The following is a 25,418-nucleotide window of genomic DNA, read 5'->3' on the forward strand; positions in this document are numbered from 1 at the left end:
GGCACACCAGCTTGGTCAGGGCCTTAACCACTGCTCACCGCTGTGTCCTGGAAAAGGAAAGTTCTGGAAGGCGGACTTGGCTGCCCTTCACTCACTAAGTGCTGACACTTAAACAGTTTGATCCAGACGTCTTCACTTCACTTTTGGGTGCTGCTGTGATATTGACTTATAATAAGAAATATATTTGGTCTTTAGCCTCATTTCTGGCTCAGAGCTCCTAAAACCCTTGGAATTCCCTAAGTGATGACAGCAGCAAAGTTGTCCCTTGATATGTTCATGAGGTGATTTTGGACCTCACCTGTGGACAGGCTGGTTGCCAGGAGAACCAACCATGTGATTAGAAGGTTGGAACTTTGAGTCCCACCCCCTGACCTGGCTGGAGGTTGAATCAATCACCAATAGTCCATGATTTAATCGGTCATGCCTATGAAAGGAAGCTTCCATGAAGCCTGAAAAGGACACATGAAGATTCAGGAGAGCGGGGTGCCCGGAGGGCATGGGAGCTCTGTGCCCTTCCCCACACCCTGCCCTGTGCATCTCCCATCTGGCTGCTCCTGAGGTTTACCCTTTTATAATAAACCAGCAATCCAGTGAGTAAAATCTTTTGAGTTCTGTGTGATGCTCTATCAATTAATCAAACCCAAGGAGAAGGGGGTGATGGGAACCTCCAACTGTAGCTGGTCAGTCAGAAGCCCAGGCGACAACCTGGACTTTGGACTGGCATCTGAAGCTTAGGGGTGGGGAGGCAGTCTTGTGGGACCGAGCCCTTAACCTGTGGGATCTGACACTATCTCCGGGTAGACAATGTCAGAACTGAGTTGAATGGTAGCGGGTTGGTGTCAGAGAAATCACTTGCTGTGGGGGAAACTCCCCACACTGGGCGCCCCTAGCTCACAGAGAACCTGTGAGCATATGGGAGAAAAGTGATGCCTCGGGCACATGCAGAGATCCCTGTGGGCACTCAACTGGGGGAGCAGATAGTGCCTGGTGGGAATTAGAAATCACAGCTTTTCCTGCTCCGGGTAGACACGGCCCCACAGCAGAGCAAACCACGCAATTCAGTCACTTTCCACCCATTCAGGGAGCGCTCTGTGCAGTGACCCCTGCACCACCTCATGTGCGACCCTCGCCCCCCAGACCTTTGCCTGACCTCTTGGGAGTGGGTCTGGAGCTATGAGGAGCCATCCATCCCAAGCTGTCGGCCAGGGGACAAACCGAATCCCTCCCTGTATCCCCTCTACTCATCTCCCCAAATTGCACACATAGCCTCTGCATTCCCCAGGTGACTTCATTAGCTAACTCTCCTGCACGGCCCCCCGACTTAACTACAGGGCAGAAACGCTCATACCTGGTCACACGCTGGAATCACTTTGGAGTTAAAAAAAAAAAAAGTGAATCCCCAGGCCCCACCCAAGGCCAATGAAACCAGAATCTCTGGGATAAGGCCCAGACAATGGTGTTTTAAACAACCTGCTGGGCACCTTAGTTTATTCGGAAGCTATACCACCACCATCCATAAACTGGGCCTTTCAATCCACCGAAATGTATTTCTCAGGTTCTGGAAGTTGGAATTCCAAGACCAAGGCTCTGGCAGCTCGCCTGGAGGGGCCTGCTTCATGGTTCATAGATGGGGGGCTCCTCACTGGGCCCTCACAAGGAGGAAGGGAGTAGGGAGCTCTCTGGGCGTCTTTTATAAGGTCCCTTATCTGTGATGGGGGAGCCTCAGTACCTGATCACCTCCCGGAGGCCCCATCTCCAGAGGCCATCACATGGGGATTAGGATTTAACACATGGGGGAACAGGGGGGACACAGACATTCAGTCTGTCTCATTAGGTGATTCTAATGTGCAGGCAAAGTTACGAATGCGTCCTCGAGTCAGCCTCCCGAGGGCTCCACATTTATTCCATCGTAACTGTCACCCAGTCCCTTGCCATGATGGCTCTGGAAATATTTCCCCTGAATGAGGGCAAGTGTCCTAGGGCAGTGATAGGGAATTGGGGCCCGCCCGCCCGCAGAGACATACCATGTGGGTCTCCCCAGGTGGGTAGACGCTCAGTGGAGACATCCTCTTCTGCAGAGGTACTAAGGGCGGCCTCTCTCTGATATACGGCTCTTTGTGGATTTTTCTTTGTAGTATCAGGGAGAGAAAAATCGCCAGCAAGATCAAGCCCAGAATGGCCATTAACACTATGAACCACAGTTCGCTGTAGAACTCCGTGTTTTTGCTCCCAGATCCCTTCTTTTCTCCAGGAGTTGTCAGGACCAGGCCTGCAAAACCAGGGACAGAGAAGGGAGACGTTACTTGGGAAGGCAGCATCGTGATGGTCAAGCAGGTGGCCCTGGGGTGCTTGTCTGCGCGTGTGTGCAGGCTGCGGAGACGGGGCAGTGTTGGTGAGTTTTAAGGAGCAACTCACAGCCCTCGGGAGACCTGGCTGACACTCCTCAGGCTGGAAATCACTGCTGCCTGGCACGTTTCTGGGAGACGGTGAGAGAGGAATTTGACAGGAGGTTACGAAGTAACCTTGAGGAACGCCGCCTGCTTCTGAGCTGGTGTTCCGGGGGCAGAGCCCTCTCTCTGGCAGCGGGCTCTCGTGAGGGGCCAGCTCTTACTGACATGGCTGCAGGGAACCCACTGTGTCCACTGCCAATGCTCTGAGGACCCAGGGTCCCCCTCACTTCTTGCAACAGCCCAGTTCCTGAGAAGATCTGTGCAAACTGGGTTTTGGGACATCAGACCCCTTTTCCCACTGTGATGTGAAGAGCCTGTGGTGGCTGCTGTGCCGTCTACGGTTCTTGTACCCTGGCCTCCTGGACCACAGCAGAAGCTCTGTAATTCCCACTCGAGGGCCCTGGTAGAGCTTCCTGTGGAAAGAAACCCTTTACCCTTGTTCAAGTTCCGAGGGTTGAGCTGGTATGACTGTCTGTACATGAAACTAATAGAAGCAGCTTATGTTTATTAGTAAGCCCTCACCCTGGGCCGGCCCTGTGCTAAGTAAGGACTTTACAGGGTGAAGAGGGGGAGTCAGAATGACTGAGCCTGTGGCTGTGGGGAGTGCTGGACTGAGCCGGGGCAGACAGGACACAGGCTTACAGGGGCCACTTGTGGGACAAGGTAAGGCGGCGGGGTCAGGCGACCTGAGCAGGAGAGGGTCCCAGACTCCATCTCCGGCCCAGCGCCTCGCTGGGGCAGCTCGAAGCCCGAGACCCAGGCAGGTGCACGGCTGTGAGCTTCGGAGCTGCTGCTCTAAAGCGCCAGCTCATGGCCCAGAGCGGGCAGGACAGCAGGACAAGATTACAGAGGCCTGTTCACTCTTCGGGCGAACGGCCCCCTTTTTAGCCTGAATGGCAGCGACACCCACATTCTCAGGGGAAGGACGGAAGAGCAAGCATTCAAAATCAGGGTGCGAACATTTAAGGGAGGGAAAGAAGACGATAAATTAAGAGCTGAACCCCATGAGAAGAGGCACGTGACGCTGTGAATGGACCCTAACTCGACTTCCGATGGCTCTGTGATTAAAAAGGGCCCTTGGCATGGCTGGCCTCTGCTTGCCTGTCTCTAAAACGAAGAGTTGGAGTCACAGCTCTGACCAGGCCCCAGGGGGTCGGAATGCCCCTAATTGGGAACCAGTGTGTGCTCTTCAATTAAAAGAAAGCAACAGCCTTGGTTACACACTAGAAGAACTGGGTTTCCTGTATGTGTGCCGTGGGGCTGCAACTCCAAAAATTGATCTGAGGGTCCCAGGGGGCCCTTGCTCAGGAGGATGGGAGTGGAGGGCAGCCTGCCTGAGGGAGCACCCGAAAAGCAAACAGCCCTCAGAACAGCAGACGGGAAAGCAGCATTGCCTGTCTCTCCTGCTTGAAGGCTTCCTTCAGGCAAGGGAACCAGAACATTTAAAAAGTTATAAAAATTAAAACCGACTCTATGGGGCAGTAGATGGGTTGTTTCTGTGTGAAGGGTGAAAAGGATAACTACTGCATTGTTCTGTACACCTGAGACTAACAATAATAAATAAATAATAATAATAAAAAACTGACTATGGGGCCGGCCGAGTGGCTCAGTTGGTTAAGAGCTCACTCAAGAGTGCGAGCTCTGAGCAACAGGGTCGCCGGTTCGATTCCCGGCCCGAGCTGAGCTGCTGCTGAGCTGCCAACAGGTGGCAGGATGGCTCAGCTAAAAAAAACAAACAAAAAAACAACTATGAATATTGGTTGGACAATACAGCTCAGAATTTTCTAAGACCGTGTACCCCTTGGTGGTCGTCTCACATCAAGGAAAGCCTTTCTTTTTAGGGTCCCCTTTCATTTTAAGGGACTCCACCCATCAGTGGGTCTTGCTCCACGTGGGGGCCTGGCCACCTGCACCAGGATCATTGGGACAGGCTTGTTTAAGAGCGGTTCCCACACCGCCTCCCCTGACCTCGATTCTGGGAAACTACAAATAAATAAATGCGCTGAGATGAGCCTTATGCACACTTAAATTTGAGAGCTGTTGCTAAAGAAAAAGCACGGGGCCAGGAGCCAAGAGATAAACCGCGTTCGAGTCCGCATCTTAGCAACAAGTGTATGGCGTGTTCTTCCCCGTGTCCACTCATGAAGACACTGGCGTTGCCAAGAGCATATCAAATGGGGTCTGCTCTATTCCCACAGCTGCTATTAAATAAAATGAGGTAAACTACGAGGGAGGGATGGGGCTAGGTGTCGTAAGAAATTTGACAAGGCAACAGGCATGAAAAGTCTGGAAATATGATGGGTTACTATTTTTACAGATTGAAAACACCCTTGATAACAATATGTGTGTTCACCTGTGTGTCAGAACTTTTGGACATGTTTATTTAAAAAAACAAAACAAAAACAGAAAACCAAAGAACAACTATATATGCATGCACATTTGATATAACACCACTTGCTGGAATTTAACATATGCCATCAGCCCCAATTCTGTTCTGGTGGAAAAGAGCCAGCCTTTCTCTAACTCGCCCTTTGAAACGGTCAAGTATCACATACATTAGATTCAAAGATCCTGGGTGGAACTCAATTTAAAAGACACTCTGTAAAAAAATTACAGTTTCATCTTTTCAGCTAAATTACTTCTATTAACAGCCAATCATCATCTTTTATGGAGGACACATGACAGAAATTCCCCAAAATTCACCATTTTAGGCCCTGATCTGGCATGGGGGCATTCTCTCTCTTCCTCCAATCCCGGCCCTATGCGTTTCTACAAAGCCGGGTAGAAAAGCACTTTGACCAAAGTTCAGTCATCTCTCTCTGAACCTACAATTCAATGATTTGGCAATTTAAGTGTCTATCCAAACCCTTTGCCTGATGTAAGTTCCTTGAGGACTTTTTAAAATTTCTTACAAAACTCAACACAAAACTTCCACATCGCCTATGCTAATGCATTAGCATGAGTATGTATGAATGAACGTGTGTCCAGTTCTTTAGGGAGATGAGCAGGGACGCAAAACAAAACACGAGGTCGGGGTTTACCAAGTCCAGTGGAGGCGTCGTATTGGATCACAGGTGTCCTGACGCTTCCTTCATCCGTAGTGCAGGTGACCTGGAAAAAGAAGGCTGGACAAAAGGCCAGGGGGCTCGGTCATCCGGCTCCTACAAATGGCGGGTGTGCTTTCAGAAGAGCAACGTATCATAGCATGAAACAGTCTGACAACAGGATTCTAGGGCAAACTGTGAGGTTTCACCTAATATGTACACTTATTTTTAATTTTAAAATGATCAAGAAGGGCCGGTGGAGTGGCTCAGTTGGTTAAGAGCTCACTCAAGAGTGTGAGCTCTGAGCAACAGTGGTTCGATGCCCGGCCTGAGCTGAGCAGCCGTTGCGCTGCCAACAGGTGGCAGGATGGCTCAACTTAAAAAAAAAAATTGATCAAGAAAAATAGCTATAATTAGCATAATAACTATATAACTATCTCTCTATATATATATGGTTTATATATATATATACAGTGATATTGTTATGTAGTTTTATATATATATATATGTGTGTGTGTGTGTGTGTGTGTGAACCAAAGAAGCTTAGAGCTTCTATTGCAAAGGAGAAGAACTATCCGAGGGGGAAAGGGCAACAATGCACACAGCGTATCTTGTTCTGCATATGGCCTAAACCTGTTCCTTTAAAACTTCCAGGTGCACCTTTCACTAAGTGATGCAGAGTTTCGTACTAAGCAGGAAAGCTCAAAAGGGATCTTGGAAATCAAATGGTGTAAATAGCTCAGTATCCTGAGGGAAGTCCACACAGATGGTGGGAGTCCTGGCCAGGGGCAGAGCCTGGGTCTCCCAACTGCCTAGCCATCTTCCCATCACAACCAGCTTCCCGGGTGACCATGAACTCTGAACGCCGAATTGTTGTACAAACGTTGTTGATACCATTTCAAATACTATAAACACAATGCAGGAACTCACTGTTTACCTGGGCCTTTTAGCCAAAGTAAGTCGGATTTTCAAGGAAATTAAAAAAAAAAAATCACCCATTGATTCATTGTTATCAACCCAGATTGCTTCCAATGGCCTCACGTGCACTGGCCCTGTGGCCACACAAGAGCATGGAAAATACTTAATACCCTGTAACGCTTTTTCTCATTTCTATTTACGAACAAGGCAAATCTTAGCAGGGCACAGAATTCAATGGGGGAAAGATTTTGGTTTTGGAGGGACAAGGGTTGTCAAATCAGGAACAGTCAGGTAAGAGAAGCCTTACTCAGGCTCCTCACAAGTAGCAGATGGTCGCAGTCTGCTCGGCTCTGTTTGGAGGCCGTGGACACATCAGGAAAGCCTCTGAGGTCCCTAAAAGTGACCTCGGGACATACACCGACTGCCTGTGGGGGCCATGTCTCTTGTAAACCCAGTCTGCCCTTCTATCTTGCTCCTCCATTAGGGAAACTCAAGTCAGGCGGAGGCAGCACCCTCCCACGTCATCACAGCAGTGCAGCAAGCAGCAAATAGGAACGGAAACCATATTTACTCCGAGCAGTGACTTTCCCACAAGAAGCGGCCACTTAAACTAAGACATGTTAGCGGGGAGCCTCTGTTGGTCACCTCTCAGACTGACCATCCCGTCAAGCCGGGGAACAGAGTGCCTTCCCCACTGAGCAGCAGGGGGTCAGACACTCACTTCTGTCCGCTGTCCTGGGTATGTAGAGGGTGGTGTCCACGCCGCTGTACATGCGCTGGCCTCCGTCGGTGAGCACGAACTCCTTCAGAGGGCCGTTCAGAGAGAAAGAGCTGCTCCAGTTGACACACAGCATCGACAGGTTGCCGACCACCGAAAAGGGACCTCTGTACTGAGGCACTGTGGGGGGACATCACAGACCTTAAGAATGGTGACCTCCGTGTGTGTGTGCGTGCGTGCATGAGTGTGCGTGCACGTGTGCATGCGTGTGTGTGCGCGCGTGTGTGTGTGTGTGTACCCCCCCCTTTTTTAATATGAGCAAAAACAAAAATTTTGGTATTGCTGGAATCCTTTATATTTCTCTCAGTGTTAAAAAAAAAAAGGTATGAAATGCTTTCTCAGCAACATTGCACCTGCTTTCCAAAAAAGAAAGGAAAGAAAAATCAATGGAGAGTGGTGTTTTATGAAATAAAACTATTAACATACAATGGTTCTGCTCACCCGTATAACCCTGGAGCTCATATTTTGTTGCTTTTTCCCTCTTTTAACAGGTAAAGTATCCTGAACACTATTAACTACAGTAGATAGCTATTCTTCATATCAAATCAATATTTATTGCTACAAAGCACCAAGGACTAGATGAAGTTAATATATTTTTTTCTCCAAACCAAACTGCTTAGACGGTGAATTATGTCCTTTTGGCACCCATTTATTTTGAAAGCTTTTTCTTGAACCATTAGTTTGTTTTCTGAGGTAGTTAAAAAAGCCTTACAAATACCAATTCGAGTATAATTAATTCGCTGCCTTGGCTAATCAATCAATAGCAAGGCACTTCAGTATATAACCGAGCTCAGGTCTCCTAAGTATTATATTAGATAGAGAAGCAACGCGGCAGCATTTCACAGGCATGTTCTCTTTTCATATTTTAGCTCCTTTCTAAAACAAAGGAAAAAGAATCCTTAAGAGAGGCTCATCTTTTAAATGAGTAATTTTTGTAGAAACAAACGAAGAAATCCCATCCCATCTTGTCAAGTCAGAAGAGATTTTTATGACATCTCGTTTCCTCCAAAATAATATGTTTGTAACAGCGTTAAGATCCATCTATATTCTAAATCGGCTTTTAAGGAAAGAAAGAAGTGAGTAGTGGAAATAAATTGGATATCTTTTTTTTCTTTAAAACTTAAATCTGTCACCGGTGTTAGGAGGTATAATAAGATAAGGAATAATTACGTTTTTGTGATTATAAGATTCAACCATGAAAACAAATTCGATCCTTATCTTTCAAAATGAGACTTTTTCATAAAGCCCTAAGAAGTTTTTTTTCCTATAAATACTAAAACAAATGCTAGCAAGCCCTATTGAAATACCTGTTTTTCCCAGACAAGTTTTGCCTAATATCACAGTGGAACATACTGTTGTATTTGTCTGTGGTTTCCCTCTGTCACTTAATTCAAGAGATCTCCACTTCTCTCTACATCCTAACAGTACAAATAAAGAGAAGGCTTGGAAACAGTACGGAAAGAGAAAGACAGGAGCTTAATTGGCCTTGCAGAGTTTGGAGATCTTCCTAAGGAAATGGGTGATCAAACAATCAAAATAATGCGGAATAATGGATTTGGAGATAGAAAATGGTCACAGCGACTATGCCCCTACCAGTGTATTTAACTTTATTGCACGTAATCCTCAAAACAATGTTTTCTGGATTGTCTGCGTGATCACATTAACTCCTACTTTTAAAAATGCCAGTGCCATACTGGAGATGAGATCAGAGTCTGATATGATGTTTCTGGAAAGCAAACTTGCAGTAAGTATTCAAAGCCTTAAAATGTTAAAACGGTTTAGGCAATGAATTCCACATGTCGAAATTTAATTTAAGGAGATAAGCAGACATTCAAATGAAGATTTTTTCACAGAGAAATTTCTCACCACATTTATAAAAGGAAAAGATTAGAAACAGCTGAAATGCCCTCCCAATTCATAGGATGCGGTATTATACAGCCGTTAAACTTGGTGGCTAAAGGTTTTTTTTTCTTCAATGCCATGAGAAATGCAAATAAAACAATGTCAAGTATAAAAAGCAGACTATGAAATTTTAATTACAGTATGATCTCAGCCATGTAATAAAAATTATGCACAGGAAGGGATTAAAGAATGGATTATGCCAAAATAGCAGCAGCGGTCACCTCTCGGTGGTGGGATTACAAACAGGACCTCACAGGTGTGTGACCGGAGCACCTGTGCAGGGGCCCGGACTTAGCTGACGCTCTGCTGTCTCTGTCTTGAAATTCGTTATGATTTTGGAACAAGGAGCCCCATATTCTCATTTTCCACTGGACCCCCAAATTATGTAGCTGGTTCTGATTATAAGTACTTGTTTTATTCTTAATACTTTTTGTATTTGCCATTTTTTTTTTACAACAGACATGCATACCTTATAAAATCTAAAGTTATTTCATTGCCCTTTTCTGCACTCAACTGCCCTTTTGCTTTCTGTGACAATGCCATGTGTCTCAATGCTTTCTGGAAATGCAAGAGATGACATCATGCAATTTAAAAAGAAAAGGAGTGACAAACATCTTTAAAAAATATCACCTCAAACGCTTGTCCATTTTCTTCCTTCCGAATCCATGCCTCTAAATTGGGTTTTGCCCCATTGCTACATGAAAACCCTTCCTAAATTCATCCTCAATCCCCATACTATTAAATGCAAAAGGCATGTCCCCCCAACAGTCATCTTCATTGATGTCTCAGTAGCAGTCAATGAAACGGAACATTCACTTATAAAAAAACTGGTTTTCCCTGCTTTTCATGACAAGCCTCTCCCGGCTGTCCCCCTAAGCTCTCTGGCTGATGGTGGCCCTTGTACTCACATTCCTGTTGGGTGGTGAAGCTGAACCACTCAGACGCTGTGCTGCCCACCTCGTTGTGAGCCACCACTCTGAGCCGGTAGGTGGTGTAAGGCTGCAGCCCCCCCAGGCTGGCTCGGGTCCCCGGCCCCATGTACTTGGTCTCCGGCTGGCTGGAGGCACAGGGAGCGTCTGCATGTGGAGGGCAAGCCCTAAGAAGTTGGAGCTCATAGCTAGGATGGGAAGGGACCAGAGAGAGAAAACGGGCGGGTGACGGGATTAGTTTCACTCTTTTAAAACTGCTTCTATTTTGTGAGGATGCATTTTGTATTCATTGAACTAACTACAAGCACTTTAAATTCTCCATTTGTGGGAAGCTCCTCTCAGGAATATTGTATTGGGTGCCATTGGAAAGGAGCAGCAGATATAAGCAGAGAAACGGTCAGAGGTGTCATGTGCGTACACCTGGGGACGAGCAGGCACTGGTCACCCTTGTGGGTGGGAGATGTCTCTGTTTGTAAGAGAGTGATAAAATTATTCTCCTCTGTGGAAAACAAAGACTATCTTGTTTTCCTCCCGATTATTTTGAGTCCGATAATGTCTTTGTTCTTTCAAACAGTGGTTCATCACAACGCATTTTAAAAATTAGATGAACAAAATTCTGATTTAACCACAGAATTTTCATACATGCAAGTTTAGGCTCTAGAATGAATAATTTCAGAGACCCACGGGGGGGGAGGGCATTCATTCAATGAATACAAACACATCACATTGTCTTTCTTATTTAAAGACGATGCTGTGGTGTTTCTTTCTATCAGGGGTCGATGTTATGATATAAACAATTTGCAGGGAACAAATACCACGTGAATGAATGTATGCATCTAATTGCTAAAGGCACCTGTTCGGTGAGCAAGCCTCCCTAGGGGAGCGCTGGGTGGCGCTGTGGCTGCAGTCGCGCCTCATGCCTGGGTCACTGGTCCTTCCTCCTGGCCAGTTACCTTTGGATGACACCATTGGGAAAGAGCGGGGGACTCCACTGGAAGGAGGCTGTCCTCGACGCCAGCGTCTGGATGTGGGGAGAGCCCTGTCCCGAGGGTGGGGCCGGATGGGTCCTGAGCTCTGCCGTGGGCCCTTTCCTGCAGCAGTTGAAGCAGGTGCAGGCCTCCACCCCGACCAGGTAGGTAGTGAAGGGCTGCAGGCCGTGAAGTGTCTGCTGCGTGGCCCTGCCTTCCGACAGCTGCAGGAGAGAGGACTGGGTGAGGCCGCGCGGCAGACCCCAGCCCGCTGGCATAAGGGCACCGCGCTCGCCACCTCCTACAGACAGAGTGCCCCGCCAGGCAGTCCGGGGAGATGCACTGGGGAAGGTACTCAGTGTCTACCCTCAAGGTCACCAACCCATTGGAGAGGCATGACTGACATGTACGAAGCAATGCAACCATTTAACAGATAGAAGTTTGAGGTAACAGGATAGAAACCACAAGGTATATAGTGTCTTATTACCACAGAAAGATGTTAGAAAATAGTACAAAACACACAAATTACTGATCAACTTGGTGACCCTCAGAACGATGCCCTTTTGAAAAATAAAATCTGTATCTGAACTATACTCCTAATCAACATTCACTAAGGTCCATACTTGCCATTGTTACCTGCATGTAACTTTTGGGTTGAAAGTCCCCTCAAATCCATGTTAGAGCTGGTTATTTAAGAGGTTGAAATGTCTATTTTATATATTCATATATTTTTATAGTGTATGTATATTTAAGAGCTCAATGGTCCCACCTTTGTCTCTGTTGGTTTATATGAAATATCATAGTCTTTCTCTCAATCATCTTGGTTACATTAAAAACTTTTCAGCTCATTTGTGGCAAACTTTTTACTTCATTGTGGTTTCATGAAGTAATCTTTGAACAGAAGCATTCAGAAACTGGACACTCGTAAGCGATGTATAACTAAGAAGAGCTTCCTGTTACTTTGTATGTATGTATGTATAAAATGCATACGGTGTAGTCCAAATATAAATTATTTTAGCTTACTAATACTATCACTTCATAAGCATGGATAATCAAGGGTTGATTTTGTATTTACATCATCTATATCTATTGTATACGAAGCCCTGTAGAAAATATGCTAATATTCCTCTAACACTCAATAGGAGACTCTCTCTGTTCCTACGGTTACTTTTGAAATTCTGTCTCAGTCCCTGGCCTTCTGGTCCCAGAGGGTTTTTTCCATACTTGCCCAAATCATTCCTTAAATTGGTCGAAATAATTTACAATGTCAGCCTGGGATCCGTACAATTTCTCCATGAGGTGTGTGTGTGAACAACGTATTACGATCTACACCTATTCATGAGAAAAGACAGAGTGACACAAGCTGTGCCCCAAGAGAAAAGAGACCCCCTGGGGCTCGCAGACTCCTCATTTAAATAATGCCAGGACTGGCCTAGTGGATTATCCGAGTCCCTCTAGCCAAAGGATTGGCTAAAACAACATGTGAAAGGTGCAAAAGTCCATCCTGTCGCCCTGGCGTGTCCCAACCGTGTTCACACACAGACAGCGACACTACAGCTGTGTGGACTGAGCTGTTCTACTCTCTTCCAAAGGGCCACAACTTTCTAGAAATCACTGCAAAAGAGACTGAGTTTTTAGGGTGTTGCTGGACCTCTGCGCATGCCAAAACGGGACTTCTTTGCTCTGTTTTTCTTTTTTTCATATTAATACTTACACCACGGACAATGGCCATTTGTCGTCCCCTCGTATACGCTGCTGCTACACTAAATGCCTAACATGAAGTTTGTAAACACTTTGATTTGACTGTCTCTGAAGTCTTAGGTTCTTATAACATTTGTGGAGTCTTTAATACCACCTTCAGCACGTCTCTCCTCAAGTATTACATATATTCCGCACGTGTCCTAAAGCTCACTGCTTCTCAGAGGGATCTCTGCTCCCAAGTTCACCACAGGGCAGTGAAGACCAGATACATTAGAAAGAAGGATCAAGGAAAACAGAATGCCAGGGCACCGTGGGTCATTCTTTAAAAACAAACCGGTCCTAGGTTCTCCACCCGCCCGGGCGCTGTGCTACTCACCACCGCCTCCGCCCCGCTGGTGGTGTTGGAGAACAGCCTGTACAGGCTGATGATCCCATTGGGCGTCCCAGGGGTGCTGATGTTGACCACTGCTTGGGTGGAAGAGACAGCATGGAACTCGGGGGGCTTGAGCCCTTCCGGGGGGGCGGGCCCAGTTCTACACCTGGTCCAGCTACTGGCAGCTTTACCTGCTGAATTCACCGCCCAGACCTTCAAAGAGAGATCAGCGAGACCAGTCAGAAGCAAGGTAGCCTCAGGCACAAAATGAGGTTGGCACCTCAAAGCAACTGGACTCAACATGGCGAGACACGCTTTGATCTTGCGACTTTGTCATCATAAAGGACAGCGGGTCCTTCCTCTTGTGCCCGTGCCCATGTGAACACAGAGGGGGCCGCCTAGGAGCCCCAATTTCAGCAAGCAGCGAGCTGATGTAAGCCTGATGAACAACTGCTCGCCTCTAGGTGGGGAGCGGTGTGACTTTTGTCAGCTTCTGGAAGCTGGATGGGTCTGCAGGCTACACAAAACTCAGCAATTCTTCCACACCGTCCCCGCCACATCTGCATGAAAATTAGATTTTCCTTTCATCAAGGAGGGAATACACACATATGGAAGGATGTGTAATCTTATTTATCAAGAAGTATTTGTATAATTAAACACGAATATCCTAAAAGGTTGCCTTAGGTCGTCATTTGCATGAGTAAGTAATTTGTAGGATGTCAGGTGCAATAGACAGAGTAGATGGATGTGTGAGCGTATAGGGTTAAATTAGGCCCAATAACAGCCAACTACGCGGCGATCAATCAGAATGATAGATCTAAATGGCAATACAAGACGACTGTGTGAGTGTTTAGGAGTGCTGGTGTGCCTCACTAAGCGTTCATGTTGTGCAAGACCAACGACAGGACATTGTTTTCTCATCTGGTGTCTCCTGCCTGCCTGTCTGTCTATCTGTCTATCTATCTATCTATCTATCTATCAAAGCTTTCCCTGAGCCTTTAAAGACACATCCAAAAAACATGTTTGATTCTCTAGTCCACATATTCAAGGGGTGCTGTGTTAAAAAAGCATGCAGAACATTGAAAATATAAGACATTTAGGGAAAAAACCCCACAAAACTGTAGTCTACTTTGCAGTGAGAGCTTAGTTTCATGTGTCTTGCTTTTACATCAATAATATCTTCAAGTGAACAGACATTAGAGAGATTTTTTGGGGTGCTTAGGCCAGCTCCTGTGAGTGTTTCCATAAAGCTATTAGGTGGGTTCCTTTGTTAACGTAAAGTTTCTGACGTGGAATTGCGTTTGGATCGCCGTGGAATTGCGTTTGGATCGCCGTCAAGTGCAAATCCCCAGCCCCTTGCTGACAGCTTTGCCAGAAGCCCCATTTTTAACCGAGAGTAACCTATTTACAGAGCAAAGCCTGCTCTTTGTAGAGCTCCAAGACCCTCTGCATTATTTGCATAATGACCACTTACTCACATCTGTATAAACGCCACACTTCACAAAGCACTTTAACACACGTTAGCTGACTTAGTCCTCACCACACAACCTTGAAGCGTGATTGGAGAGTGTATGTTCAGCCCCCTTTCACAGGTGGGGAAATTGAGGGTCCGGAAATGTCACTCTTGTTCAAGGTGACAGAAGGTACAAGAGCTGAAAGTGGAATTCTATTCTCCCATGACCACTTTTATTGCTTTTTCCAATAAATCATGCATTTGATTCTGTATGTACAAGTCACTCAGAATCAAGAAAATTAAACAACTGGTCCGTAGACAAATATTTGCAATTCTGGGTTAAAATCTCTTAACTTGCGAGCATGGATAGATGTGTCCAGTTGTCTCAGGTGATGGAGGTCGATTCTGAGAGGCACAAGGAGGTGAGGAGAAAGGAAGTCAGCAATGAGAGAGCCAGGCTTCAAGGAAACCAGAGACCAGGTCAGAATACCATCACGGCCGCTTTTACTGTCCCCGCTGAAATGGCCAAGGTCAGTATTCCAGTCGGGAGGGGACATACAGGTGGTTGTTGAAGAGATCAGATTTCAGGGCTCCCTGACCTGATCCAGACCAACCTCTTTTACTGCTTTCTGGGTGTAGGGGAGATGTTTTAATACAACGAGTGACATGATTTGAAAAGAAAACGTTCTTGCAAAATGGATGCACAGCAAGGTGCGCATGTTCACACCAAATTCTTTGCCAAGAGTAGGGCTTCGGTTGGTGTCTCAAGGGCGCACAGAATTTTAGTGGGGGCCACAATGGATGACGAAAAAAAAATGAGGAAAGCGAAACGAGGTGTGATAAAAGAAGTCAGCAGGTTGTCAATTAATTACAGAGCCCCAATAAGAGAGCAAGAGCACAGGCATGGGAGTGTTGAGCGGACATGAAATAAGTACCGTTCATCGAAAGTACTTAGCACAGTTCCAGCCCAGGGTTACGGACATTAATATCACTTTCATTTTTGATGTAGATATAGACTCATAAACACTATTAAGGCTTTTTACTGTTGGTGTCATCGGGTGAGACTAAACCTTGCGCCTTCCTGAAGTTTTACTGGGTGGAGTCCTATTCCCAAAATGTAACTTAACCCATGGTATTTTTAGAACACTTGAGTCTCAACAGTATAGTATTTTGTTGTATTTCTTTAGAAATAGCCGCTTCTAAGAACTAGGCAGTAGAAAATTCCCCATCAGTAACGGGGAGTGTCTGTAGCATCTAGCGCCTTTTGTCTTTCACAGGAGACCTTCATTTTATAGTGCTCTTTTTTCCTAGTGTTTCTCTTTAGTATTCAATCAATTTGAGTTCGAAATAGCATTCATAGAAATCAACATGCTTATGCAAAGCAGGATCAGCCTATTTACATGAGCTACTTGGAAAACGAAAGCAGTTACGGTGAAGAGAGAGCTGAGATAATGAAGCGTCATGCATGCCACAGAACTGGTACCACAGGTAGTGTTTCTGTTACACCAAAGCACCAGAAGAAAATGTAAAAGAGAAATTGTCAGTCACACTCTCTCTGTTGAGGAAAAAAGTCCTTTTCCCAAAAGCCGCTGTGAATTTTTGTCTACACCTAGCTGAACAAGACATAAAGGAACGGAAGTGAAATTCAGGGTTCAGAATAAAAACACTAATAGATCATTTATGATTTCTACTGAGAAACAACGGCCTCGACATTTGGGTCTCTCTTCACAGGGTAGAGAAAGAAGCAGCAGAGATCTTACAGGGGACGTTTACATATTGCTTACATCAGAGCAATATGCCCGGACCTTTAAATTGTAATGAACAAATATAAACACCAAAAAATGAAATATCTTGTGAACAGACACAGAGTCGCTGACTTTATCTGTCTCTCTCCTGTCTGTCACCTATCTACCTCCCCATTACCTATCTGAGAAGCCAATTCTTTTGGTTTGTGCCCCGAGGTTCCATCACATGATCATTGGGTATGTAAACAGAGTGTGTGGGCTGCTTGCAGAAAAATAGGGACATTGCTGGGGAGTGTGGCAGAGGGAAGAAAAGCTCATGGATTCCATGGCCAGGACAAAAAGAAAAACTAAGGATGCTATTCATCTTTGATTTATTCAGAACATCTCTCTAACTATAGTATCCACATTTATTATGTTCTAATACAAATAATAAGGATGATTAAAGTTTCCACTAAAACAACTTATTATTTGGGCTTAGCAAACACTTGGGGTGCATATACACCTCAACACACACACACACACACACACACACACACACACACAGAGTTATAACTGGAAGAGTTGGAAATTTCACAATGAAGAGCTGTTGAAAATGAGAACACCACAAGATTGCCACAGGGATAAAAAGACAGTTCGGAGAATATAATCAATAATGTTGTAAAGGTTTGGTAGGGTGTCAGATGGACACTTGTCTTATTAGGGAAGACCACTTTATGGATGGTGTAGATGCCTCATCACTACGCTGTACACCTGAAGCTGAAGCTGAATAATACTGAATGTCAACTATAATTTAATATATACATAGCCACAGGATGTGGAGTACAGCATACAGAACAGAGTCAATGGAATTGTAACAGCTATAGACGATGTCAGAGGGGTATTAGATGGGGGGGGGGTTATCACTTTGTGAGGGGTATAAATGTCTAACTATTAAAAAAAAATGGGTACAAGTTAGGACTGGCCGAGTCGAGGCGTTTTCCTAAGTTTTAGTCGTAAACATGCAACATTATAATGTAAGAAGATCCCACAGAAAACACAGCTCAAGCACTTGAATATAAAGTAACTAAAATCATTAACCTATTCTATAATTGACTAGCAAAACAGATTAATTTCTGTTTATATTTTTGTTTTCAATCTAATTTAAAGAAAAAATCTAACTAATGACTATTACCGTCTTTAGGCTACTATCTATTAAAAAATTTTTTATTCACTCATCCCTCCCCCTAGAACTAATTGCTGTGTTTTGCCTTAAGTTTTGCCTTAAGATTGACATAAGAAAGTGTCAATCTCTGCCACCAAGTTGCCCAAATCCCACTGCTGCAGAAACAACGGTTTCAGTCATTTGTCCTCTGATGTAAATGGCCTCTGAGAAATCTTCCTTTACTGCTGTTGGCCAATGTGTTCCCGGCTACAATCATCTAAACCACGCCGGGTAACAGTATCAGAATAGATGGTGAAAGGGCCCCGGAACCTGCCTTTTTAACCCATTTCCGGGCGCTTCTTGTGCCCACCATTGTTTGCGAAGCAGAGGGCTGTTTTCTACAGAACGAGGCACGGAAGTCTAGGCACCATCCATTTCTCAGCCTCTATTCCTCTGTTGTCTACTGAGAGCTGTAGTTGGCATTGCCTTTGTCATGACCTTCAGTCACTGAAACAGGCACAGGGCACACATCTGTTGGCATGTGTTACAGTGGCAACAATCATCGCAGTTGATTACGGGGGCCTCGTCCCAAATGGAACCAGGGTTCACTGGCTTTACAGGACCGCCATTTGCCACCCAGTTTTTTTACTCAAGGGGCAAGTTTCTTCAAATACTGACATTTCTGGAACCTTTGGAGCCTCTTTTGCCCTTGTAGCCCAGATGAATATTATCCTGAATGCTCCCAGTTCCTCTCAACCCAGCATCTCTCCAATTTTATTCCAGAAGAAAAGCACAGATTTGTGAACAGAAGCATGTGTGATGGTTTTTGTGAAAGAGAACGAGAAGGAGCCAGGACTATGCAGAGGCCGGGAGCAGGGGGGCCGCCCGCGAGGACATTCTCCCAGGCGGGTGGCCCGGTGGGTGCTTATGGCAGCACGCTGGTTATTCTTTGGCATCATTTCCACACTTCACTATAAAGCAGTTTTCATTTTAATGCTCAATGGCTCAGAGCTTTCTGAAATAACATTCTTTAGGACAGATATTTTCCAACGATAGTCTTAGTACCAAGAGAAACTCTATGAACATTTCCGGGGGTTCCTGGCATATGTTTTTCCTTTATCATAGCACTAAAAAAAATCCCCTTAATTGTAAAAATATTGTACGACTCTTTTGGTTGAAGAAATGCTACAAGTCTTGTTAAAGCCAAAGGAAAACACTTAGAGATGCTTTCTCTACTGTCAGCATCCAGCTGATGTCTTTTTGGTTTTTGTTATCATTTTCTGTAAAAAGTGGAATGCAGGACTAACCAAATTCAGCCAGTGATCTTTCATACATACACACAGACACACACACACACACACACACACACACACACACACACACACAGACACACACACACACCCCCTAATCTGTTGACTCCTAATATAAATGATATGACCGTCCTTGCCCTTGGAGCAATTTGAGATTTTGCTTTTTCTCCAGGCTGTTTATTATGAGATGCATTATAAGTGTTATTCTCAGAGGATTAAGATATGGAGGAATATTTGAGGTCTCTGCAACTTCTGGGATATTCGATAGCATGCTTCCTGGTCGAATAATGGCAATTTTTGATAAAATGAGAGTATTTCCACAATACCGAGGACACATTTGTATTCGAGCAGCACCAGTAGGCGACATCGTTACTTACGAAAATGGGAGCATGTGAACTCCCTGACAACTCACACCCAAAGTGAACAAAAACCCACCACGAACAGCCATGCCCATAATCAATAAGGAGAGTAAATAGGTTGCATGTTAACAGGCAAATGATTAAATTATTTGTTTCCTAAGGGCATGTATGGGATTGTTATCACATTCCCAGGAGGGAGACAAACAGATATTAAAAAGGTCTTTTCAATACCTGCGCGGACTACGGCCAACGGCTAACTCAATAGGTTCGATCAGAATCCCCACTGCCTTCACACTCGCCTGATTTACGACTCGGGCTGTGGTCAGTCATCACTCATTGCAGTTTGCTCTCTCTCTGGCGCTTGCTCATAAATTATGCCTCATAAATAAGAAGATACAATCAACGCAATCATATCAATTCATCTACAACCTTGGAGTGTGTATTTTCCCACGGCACTCACACTCGTAATGCCTTTTTAATGGGCAGCTTGCCGTGGGTTTGGAATATGTTCCAAGAGCATATGCCCCAATAGGCTTCTGTCGAATTCTGGTTAGACAGACTCATGGTAAAAAGAGAAGGTGCTCGATTTGAAATGACATGCTTCCCTGTCACGAGCAGTCCCGCAGGTGACAGTCAGATAGGGGTAACCTGCTGAAAAGCTCTGTGTCACCACCTACTGAACTGCCCACCTATCTGGTTTGCTTTCATCAAGTGGGCTTTTTCAGGGTCCCTGTTTGTGTGGTGCTTCGCTGGTCACGTTGCAGTCTCACTTGTACAGATATCGTCCCTACATTCCACCTTCCTTTCATCCAAAACACTTTGGATCAGGCAAGACGGAGCATGATTTTGAGTGAACTCTGGAACCCAGGGGAAGAAGGGTTCTGTCTTCCTTTCCTCGGGCACTTTTGAAATTCAGAGATGCGAAGCTACTAAAGAGATTGCAAAACATTTTCTTTGGAGACGCACTAGTGAGAGCAGATCCCCATGGCTCTTTGGAATCACTCAATAAATAGACACGTGACACTCTTCTGAAACACGAGGGAGGAGAGGCTGGTTTCAACATTAGGGGGGGAATACTGAAATGAGCCTCAATTTGGTTGTAGTAATAATGAAAACTTGGAATTTATCGCCTACTGCTTTTTACTGCTCATCTGTCTTCTCCTTGAGCGAAAACAGGGACCCAGGCCTGCCCAGCTCTCATGGATGACACAGAACAGCAGCCAACAGGTTTACTGAGCACTTGCACATCTCTAAGTGCATTATGTGTACTGATTTATTTCAGTCCCCCAACAGTCCTATGAGGTCGGTTTCGGAAAGGGAGGCACAGATGCGTTTATGACATTTGGTAAATGGGAGGGCAGGCCTTCCAACACAGGTAGGTGATGCAAAGCCCCAATTCTCCACCTTTGTCTAGACAAGGCCTTTGAAGGACGGCGTGGGTTCATCTTCCAAGGGTTTGAGGTCCTGCCCTGGGACAGTCGCAGAGCCCGGCATGAATGGGCAGTCTGTGCAGATGCGCGCCTCACAGTGAAATGGTAGAAATTACCCCAACGTCATGGCACCCTTTCCTGCGACTGCTTATCATGTTTTAAACAACACTACACGCTACACAGAGGCTAACAGCACTGACATGCATTCTGTATGGCTCTGACCACATGGAAACGTATGGAAATTCTGTCATGTGAACTAAATTAATTGCTCTAACTTAACTGACAGAACGCGGTAACACATCCTTTCCCTACAGTAAGTGGCTAGAGAAAGCTAGGAGCCCAATCGCCAATTATGATTAACACCTCCGGGAATGACAGTCTAGTTAACGAGGTAAGATTATTTATCATCCATCAATTCAACAGATGCTACTGAGCCATTTCGATGTGCCAGACACTGTCCTATGAGCTGGGGATACAACAGTGAAGAAAGCTGGAGTTAACAGCCTGGTGGGGAGAAGTGGGCTATAAACAAACACAGAACAAACAGGTGATGGCATGCAAGACAGGCAAGGACTTAGAGGATACACACTACACGGGATATAACGCTAGAGTGGAGAACAGTTCAGTTGTCCAGGAGGTGCCCTCAAGAGGCGATAATCAAGCTGGGATGCTAACGGTAAGGAGGAAGCCACCGCGTGAAGATGTGGGCAAAGGAAAAGCAAGTGCAAAGGTCCTGGGGTTGGATTTCCAACAGACAGCGATGAGATGAAGGCAGAGGTGGACAAACGTCAGAGCACCAGGGTGGCGTCTGCATGTTATGGGGAGCCAAGGAGGGTTTCCAGTAGGGGAGTGACTTTATCTGATTCACCTCTTACAGGGATAACTGGATAATAAATGATGTCTCTGCATTTATATATTAAAATTTAATTTTATATGCGAGTGACAACATCCTGGTCTTTAAAGTAACTCATTTAAAGCTGGCAACAACCCTACAAAGGTAGGTAGGTCTTTTCATCCCAGTTCTACGGGTAAGGACGCTGAGGCTTGGAGAGCTGAAATTATTGGCTGGGAGCACAGGGCCACTAAGGCACGCAGCCCCGACTACAATCCACATCAGTTTATCTCTGCAGGGGCAGGAGTTCCTGCTCCCGATGGGGGAGACTTGAAGAAGCTGTGGTTCAGCAGAAGGATTACTGGACTTGGGTCAGAAAGTCCGGACCTGACTTCCGGCTCGGCTCTTTTTTCACTGGGTGACTTACTTGCTCAGTCATTCAGCTCCCTGATTATACAGGAGGAATAGCACTACCTACCTCCCAGGACTAGTCTGAAATTTACATGCAATAAAGTTTCTGTAAATTTTTGAGGAATGGGGTGGTGAATAAGTACATTTATAAATATTTTAGTAAGGGCTTTGAGAGCCCCAGAGCTGTACAGAAATGCAATTTGGAGCAACCGAGGGGTGAATTTAAGAACACAGTTTTCGGAACCTGAATCCTAAGGTTCAAATTCGAAGTCTTTTACTTACCAGCTGTACCCTTGGGCATGGTAACTAATCCTTCAACTGCCTCAGATTCTAAAGTGTTGTTATTAGTCATGTCCCTTATCTCAAATGGTTGTTATGAGTTAATACATGTAAAGCTCTTAACACAGCCCTCAGGCCACACCAAGCGCTAAATAAATAATAACGGTCATTATTGTTTGTGTGAAAAGTTGAGTTTTGGAAGAGAAAGGGGGCTAAATGGCAATTCTGTCACACAATTCTGGGTTCCATTTCGCTATTATGGTTCGACAATAAAACAAACAAACAAACAAACAAACAAACAAACAATAACCAAAAAAACCTTCATAGCACTCTGAGTTTAGCTCACATCTCTCTGTGTATCTTCCTCCAGGTACTTCTTCACCGCGGAACTTAGGGTTAGAATAAATGATAGAAATATTTTCAGATATAGTGTTCCTACATCAACATGTGTTGATTGGACGGCATTCTCTACTCTGCCTTATTAACTAAAAATTTTCAAAAGCATTCCAAAGTATGAGCAAAAGGAAACTTTGGAGCGATCCAATGGATTCTTCCAAGAAAATTTTACTTCCAGCTTCCATTACAAATATTCGTATCCGCATCAAGGAGAGCACTGTACAGTTTCCTAGATACTTGCAGGCATCTAAGCCATCAGAGCCATCAACAGATAGATAAATCAATTTACAAGAGAAAGTTGTACCCGTTTTCTTAAAGATTTCAAGTGAAGACATCCGATTTCCTGAAACATGTTAACATTTTTGTTTCCACCTGAAGATACGATTGCTTCATATAGACCGAGGCATTTAGAATTTAATGGAAGTGGATCATTGGTCCAAGTACTTAAGTGCAATCCTCCCTGAGCCTTCAGAATCGCTTAGTGTTTTATCAATGATCATAGAGTAGCTAGCCAAAGCTTGCCGGGTGACCCCCCCCCCAGCCCAGAAAGAGCTCCGCTAGGGAAGGCGCTGTCACCAACTGGGGGAGGGACAGCCTTGGTCTGCAGTACGGGAGACATGCTGGGTAGTCTGTCTGTTTCTGGATAGGGACCTTCTCTGCACTGCTCTGTACCCCACGAGGCTGGCTCTGCAGACGGCCTCATGGAGGAAGGAGACAGCTCAGAGTTTTGAGTTCTCCTGCCCCCTCTCTTTGGCGCTCCAGTTATGCAAGGCTGCATTCCTTCTCCACGGCCACAGCTGCTATGGGCAGCCCCCCTCCACTGCCAACAGCTGGTGCTGTGGTCCGGGAACAGCTTCTCGCCGCTGTCCCTTTAGGCCAGCGGTTCTCAACCTTCCTAATGCCGCGACCCCTTAATACAGTTCCTCATCTTGTGGTGACCCCCAACCTTAAAATTATTTTCGTTGCTACTCTATAACTGTAATTTTGCTACTGTTATGAATTGTAATGTAAATATCTTTGTTTTCCAATGGTCTTAGGCAACCCCTGTGAAAGGGCCGTTCGACCCCCAAAGGGGTCACGACCCACAGGTTGAGAACCGCTGCTTTAGGCGTAGAGGGCAACAGCGTCTGGCTATTGCTGGTCCCTGGGCAGGTGAGCGTGCCGTGTAGATGATCTTAATCCTGCCTATGCCTCCCTGGATAGTCTTTACGTTAAATTCTGTCCAATGGCCCTCTGAGTACGCCATCTGTCTCCTGCTGAGATCCTGACTGATATGGGGGGAACACGTTAAACACTTACACAGGTACCAATGACAGTGGGTAGGGTGAGAGGCATTCGATCTCAAGGATGGAGTGACTGAAGGAATAGAGAAACAGCACCTCCTCAGGGCTCCATGCAAAGATTTTAGTCTCCACTTTCAAGGAACAGCCTGTGTTCGGCCAGCTTAGGGCCAGAGAGTAGAAGGAGATTGGACAGGAGTTTGAGATGGAAGCTGTCCTGTCCCCGGAGAGCAGCAGGCCTCTGCTTCCCCCAGGTCAGCTGTGGCACCAGCCCAGTCTTTTAGCTCTCTCCCTTCAGAGCATATGCCACCATCCATACACTTTCACGGACACATTGCTCATGGCTGTGTTTCTGAATCTCATCAACTAAACTCAAACCCCTGAGGAGTGGAGTCCACGGTTCTTAGCTTCTTATCCCCATCCTAGTAACGAGGCACACACGCTGAACTTGATGGGAGCTGAATAATGACAGGTTATTAAACACTCAACTTACAGTATAAAAGGAGGTAAGTAAAACACGCCTCGCCCTTGCCTGAATATTTTCACAGGACTTAAGTTTCAGATGACTTCGGGGAGCCTTCACTCAATGGGACTCTTTATCAAGAGCTCTGAAGGCAGGTTGGAATCACACATTATCTACATTTATTTGGGGGAAAATCTGGTTGCATTTAACATTTTAGGTCCAGCACACCAGGTTCCAACGCGGAGCCAGAAGGATCGATATCGGTACAGCTGAAAATAAATCTGAGCTTCGTCAGCATGAGGGTGAGAACCAACCTATCTTTAGATGGATAACTTGTCTCAAAGGCAACATAAAGACTGCCGGTAATAGACTCCTAAGGGTGCCATGCGAGACAGACAAAGAACCAAGAGGCGCACACATGTGTGAACTAGAGTGTGCCTCTGAGTGTGCTCACACACACAAGGAGAAACAATCTCAGGTTGGAATCAAAGGTGTGATGGCAAAAGTGACACGGTCCCTGGCTCCATGGCAGAATTCAGATTTCTATCCATGGAGATGCCCCAATGGTCTTCCATCTAAGCCACAGCACTCAGGCTCTAAGGGTTTAGAACAAACGCACTGCTGGCATCAGACCAACGATAAATCACAGAAAACCCTAAGCCGTGGGAGTTGGGAGTGGGCACAGCTTAGTTCTGGTGGGAGAAACGAACCAAACAAAAGCCTCCACGCCGGTCAGAAATGTGTTAATGAGATTAACACCTAATTAAATGGAAGTCCAAAACCAAACACAGAGAGAGCATGCTCAACTGGTTTTCTCTCAATGGGATATAGAAAACGCTTAGGAAAGGGGTGGCATGAAGATGGTCACAGCAGAGAACAAGCAACTGAGAGAAACTAGCTAAGCCCAGAGATGCAGAACCAGGCGATCAGAGTCGGAAGGAGACTCAGTCATGGGACGTGTGCAAGCTGTTCTTTTCCGGAGAAGAGAAGTGACAAGGGCAAGGAGGCTGACCCGCCTCACTACAGGGACATCACACCTGCAGAGCCACCTGTGCTCTTGGTTAGAGGTTTTTATATTCAAACATTTGACTCATGACTCATGGACCCAGACCCAAGAAGCCTCTTCACCTTGCTCTTTTCCCTCTTGGAAGGATGGCCTCCTTCTTTGATTTAGTGGGGGGCAGAAGGCAGCGTGGGGAGGTGGGCCTACTATGCATCAGGCATCTGTCTAGACACACAAGGCTTCTCAGGTCTCA

At 45.6% G+C, this 25,418-nt stretch overlaps 1 protein-coding gene across 1 annotated transcript in view; it reads right to left on the reverse strand.

Moving 5' to 3' along the window:
• Positions 1-410: 410 nt before the first annotated feature.
• LOC109377925 (usherin-like) overlaps positions 411-25,418 on the reverse strand; it is a gene marked incomplete at its 5' end in the record, with an annotated part of 104,566 nt that continues 79,558 nt past the window's right edge. The window contains 7 exons of the mRNA XM_019634397.1: positions 411-449; positions 2,025-2,269; positions 7,134-7,310; positions 10,001-10,149; positions 10,975-11,213; positions 13,067-13,276; positions 23,630-23,687. Coding sequence (XP_019489942.1) covers positions 411-449; positions 2,025-2,269; positions 7,134-7,310; positions 10,001-10,149; positions 10,975-11,213; positions 13,067-13,276; positions 23,630-23,687 — 1,117 coding nt within the window. The remainder of the gene's footprint in view (positions 450-2,024; positions 2,270-7,133; positions 7,311-10,000; positions 10,150-10,974; positions 11,214-13,066; positions 13,277-23,629; positions 23,688-25,418) is intronic.

The sequence above is a fragment of the Hipposideros armiger genome, unplaced genomic scaffold, assembly GCF_001890085.2.
Source record: "Hipposideros armiger isolate ML-2016 unplaced genomic scaffold, ASM189008v1 scaffold_1629, whole genome shotgun sequence".
Classification (NCBI taxonomy): domain Eukaryota; kingdom Metazoa; phylum Chordata; class Mammalia; order Chiroptera; family Hipposideridae; genus Hipposideros; species Hipposideros armiger.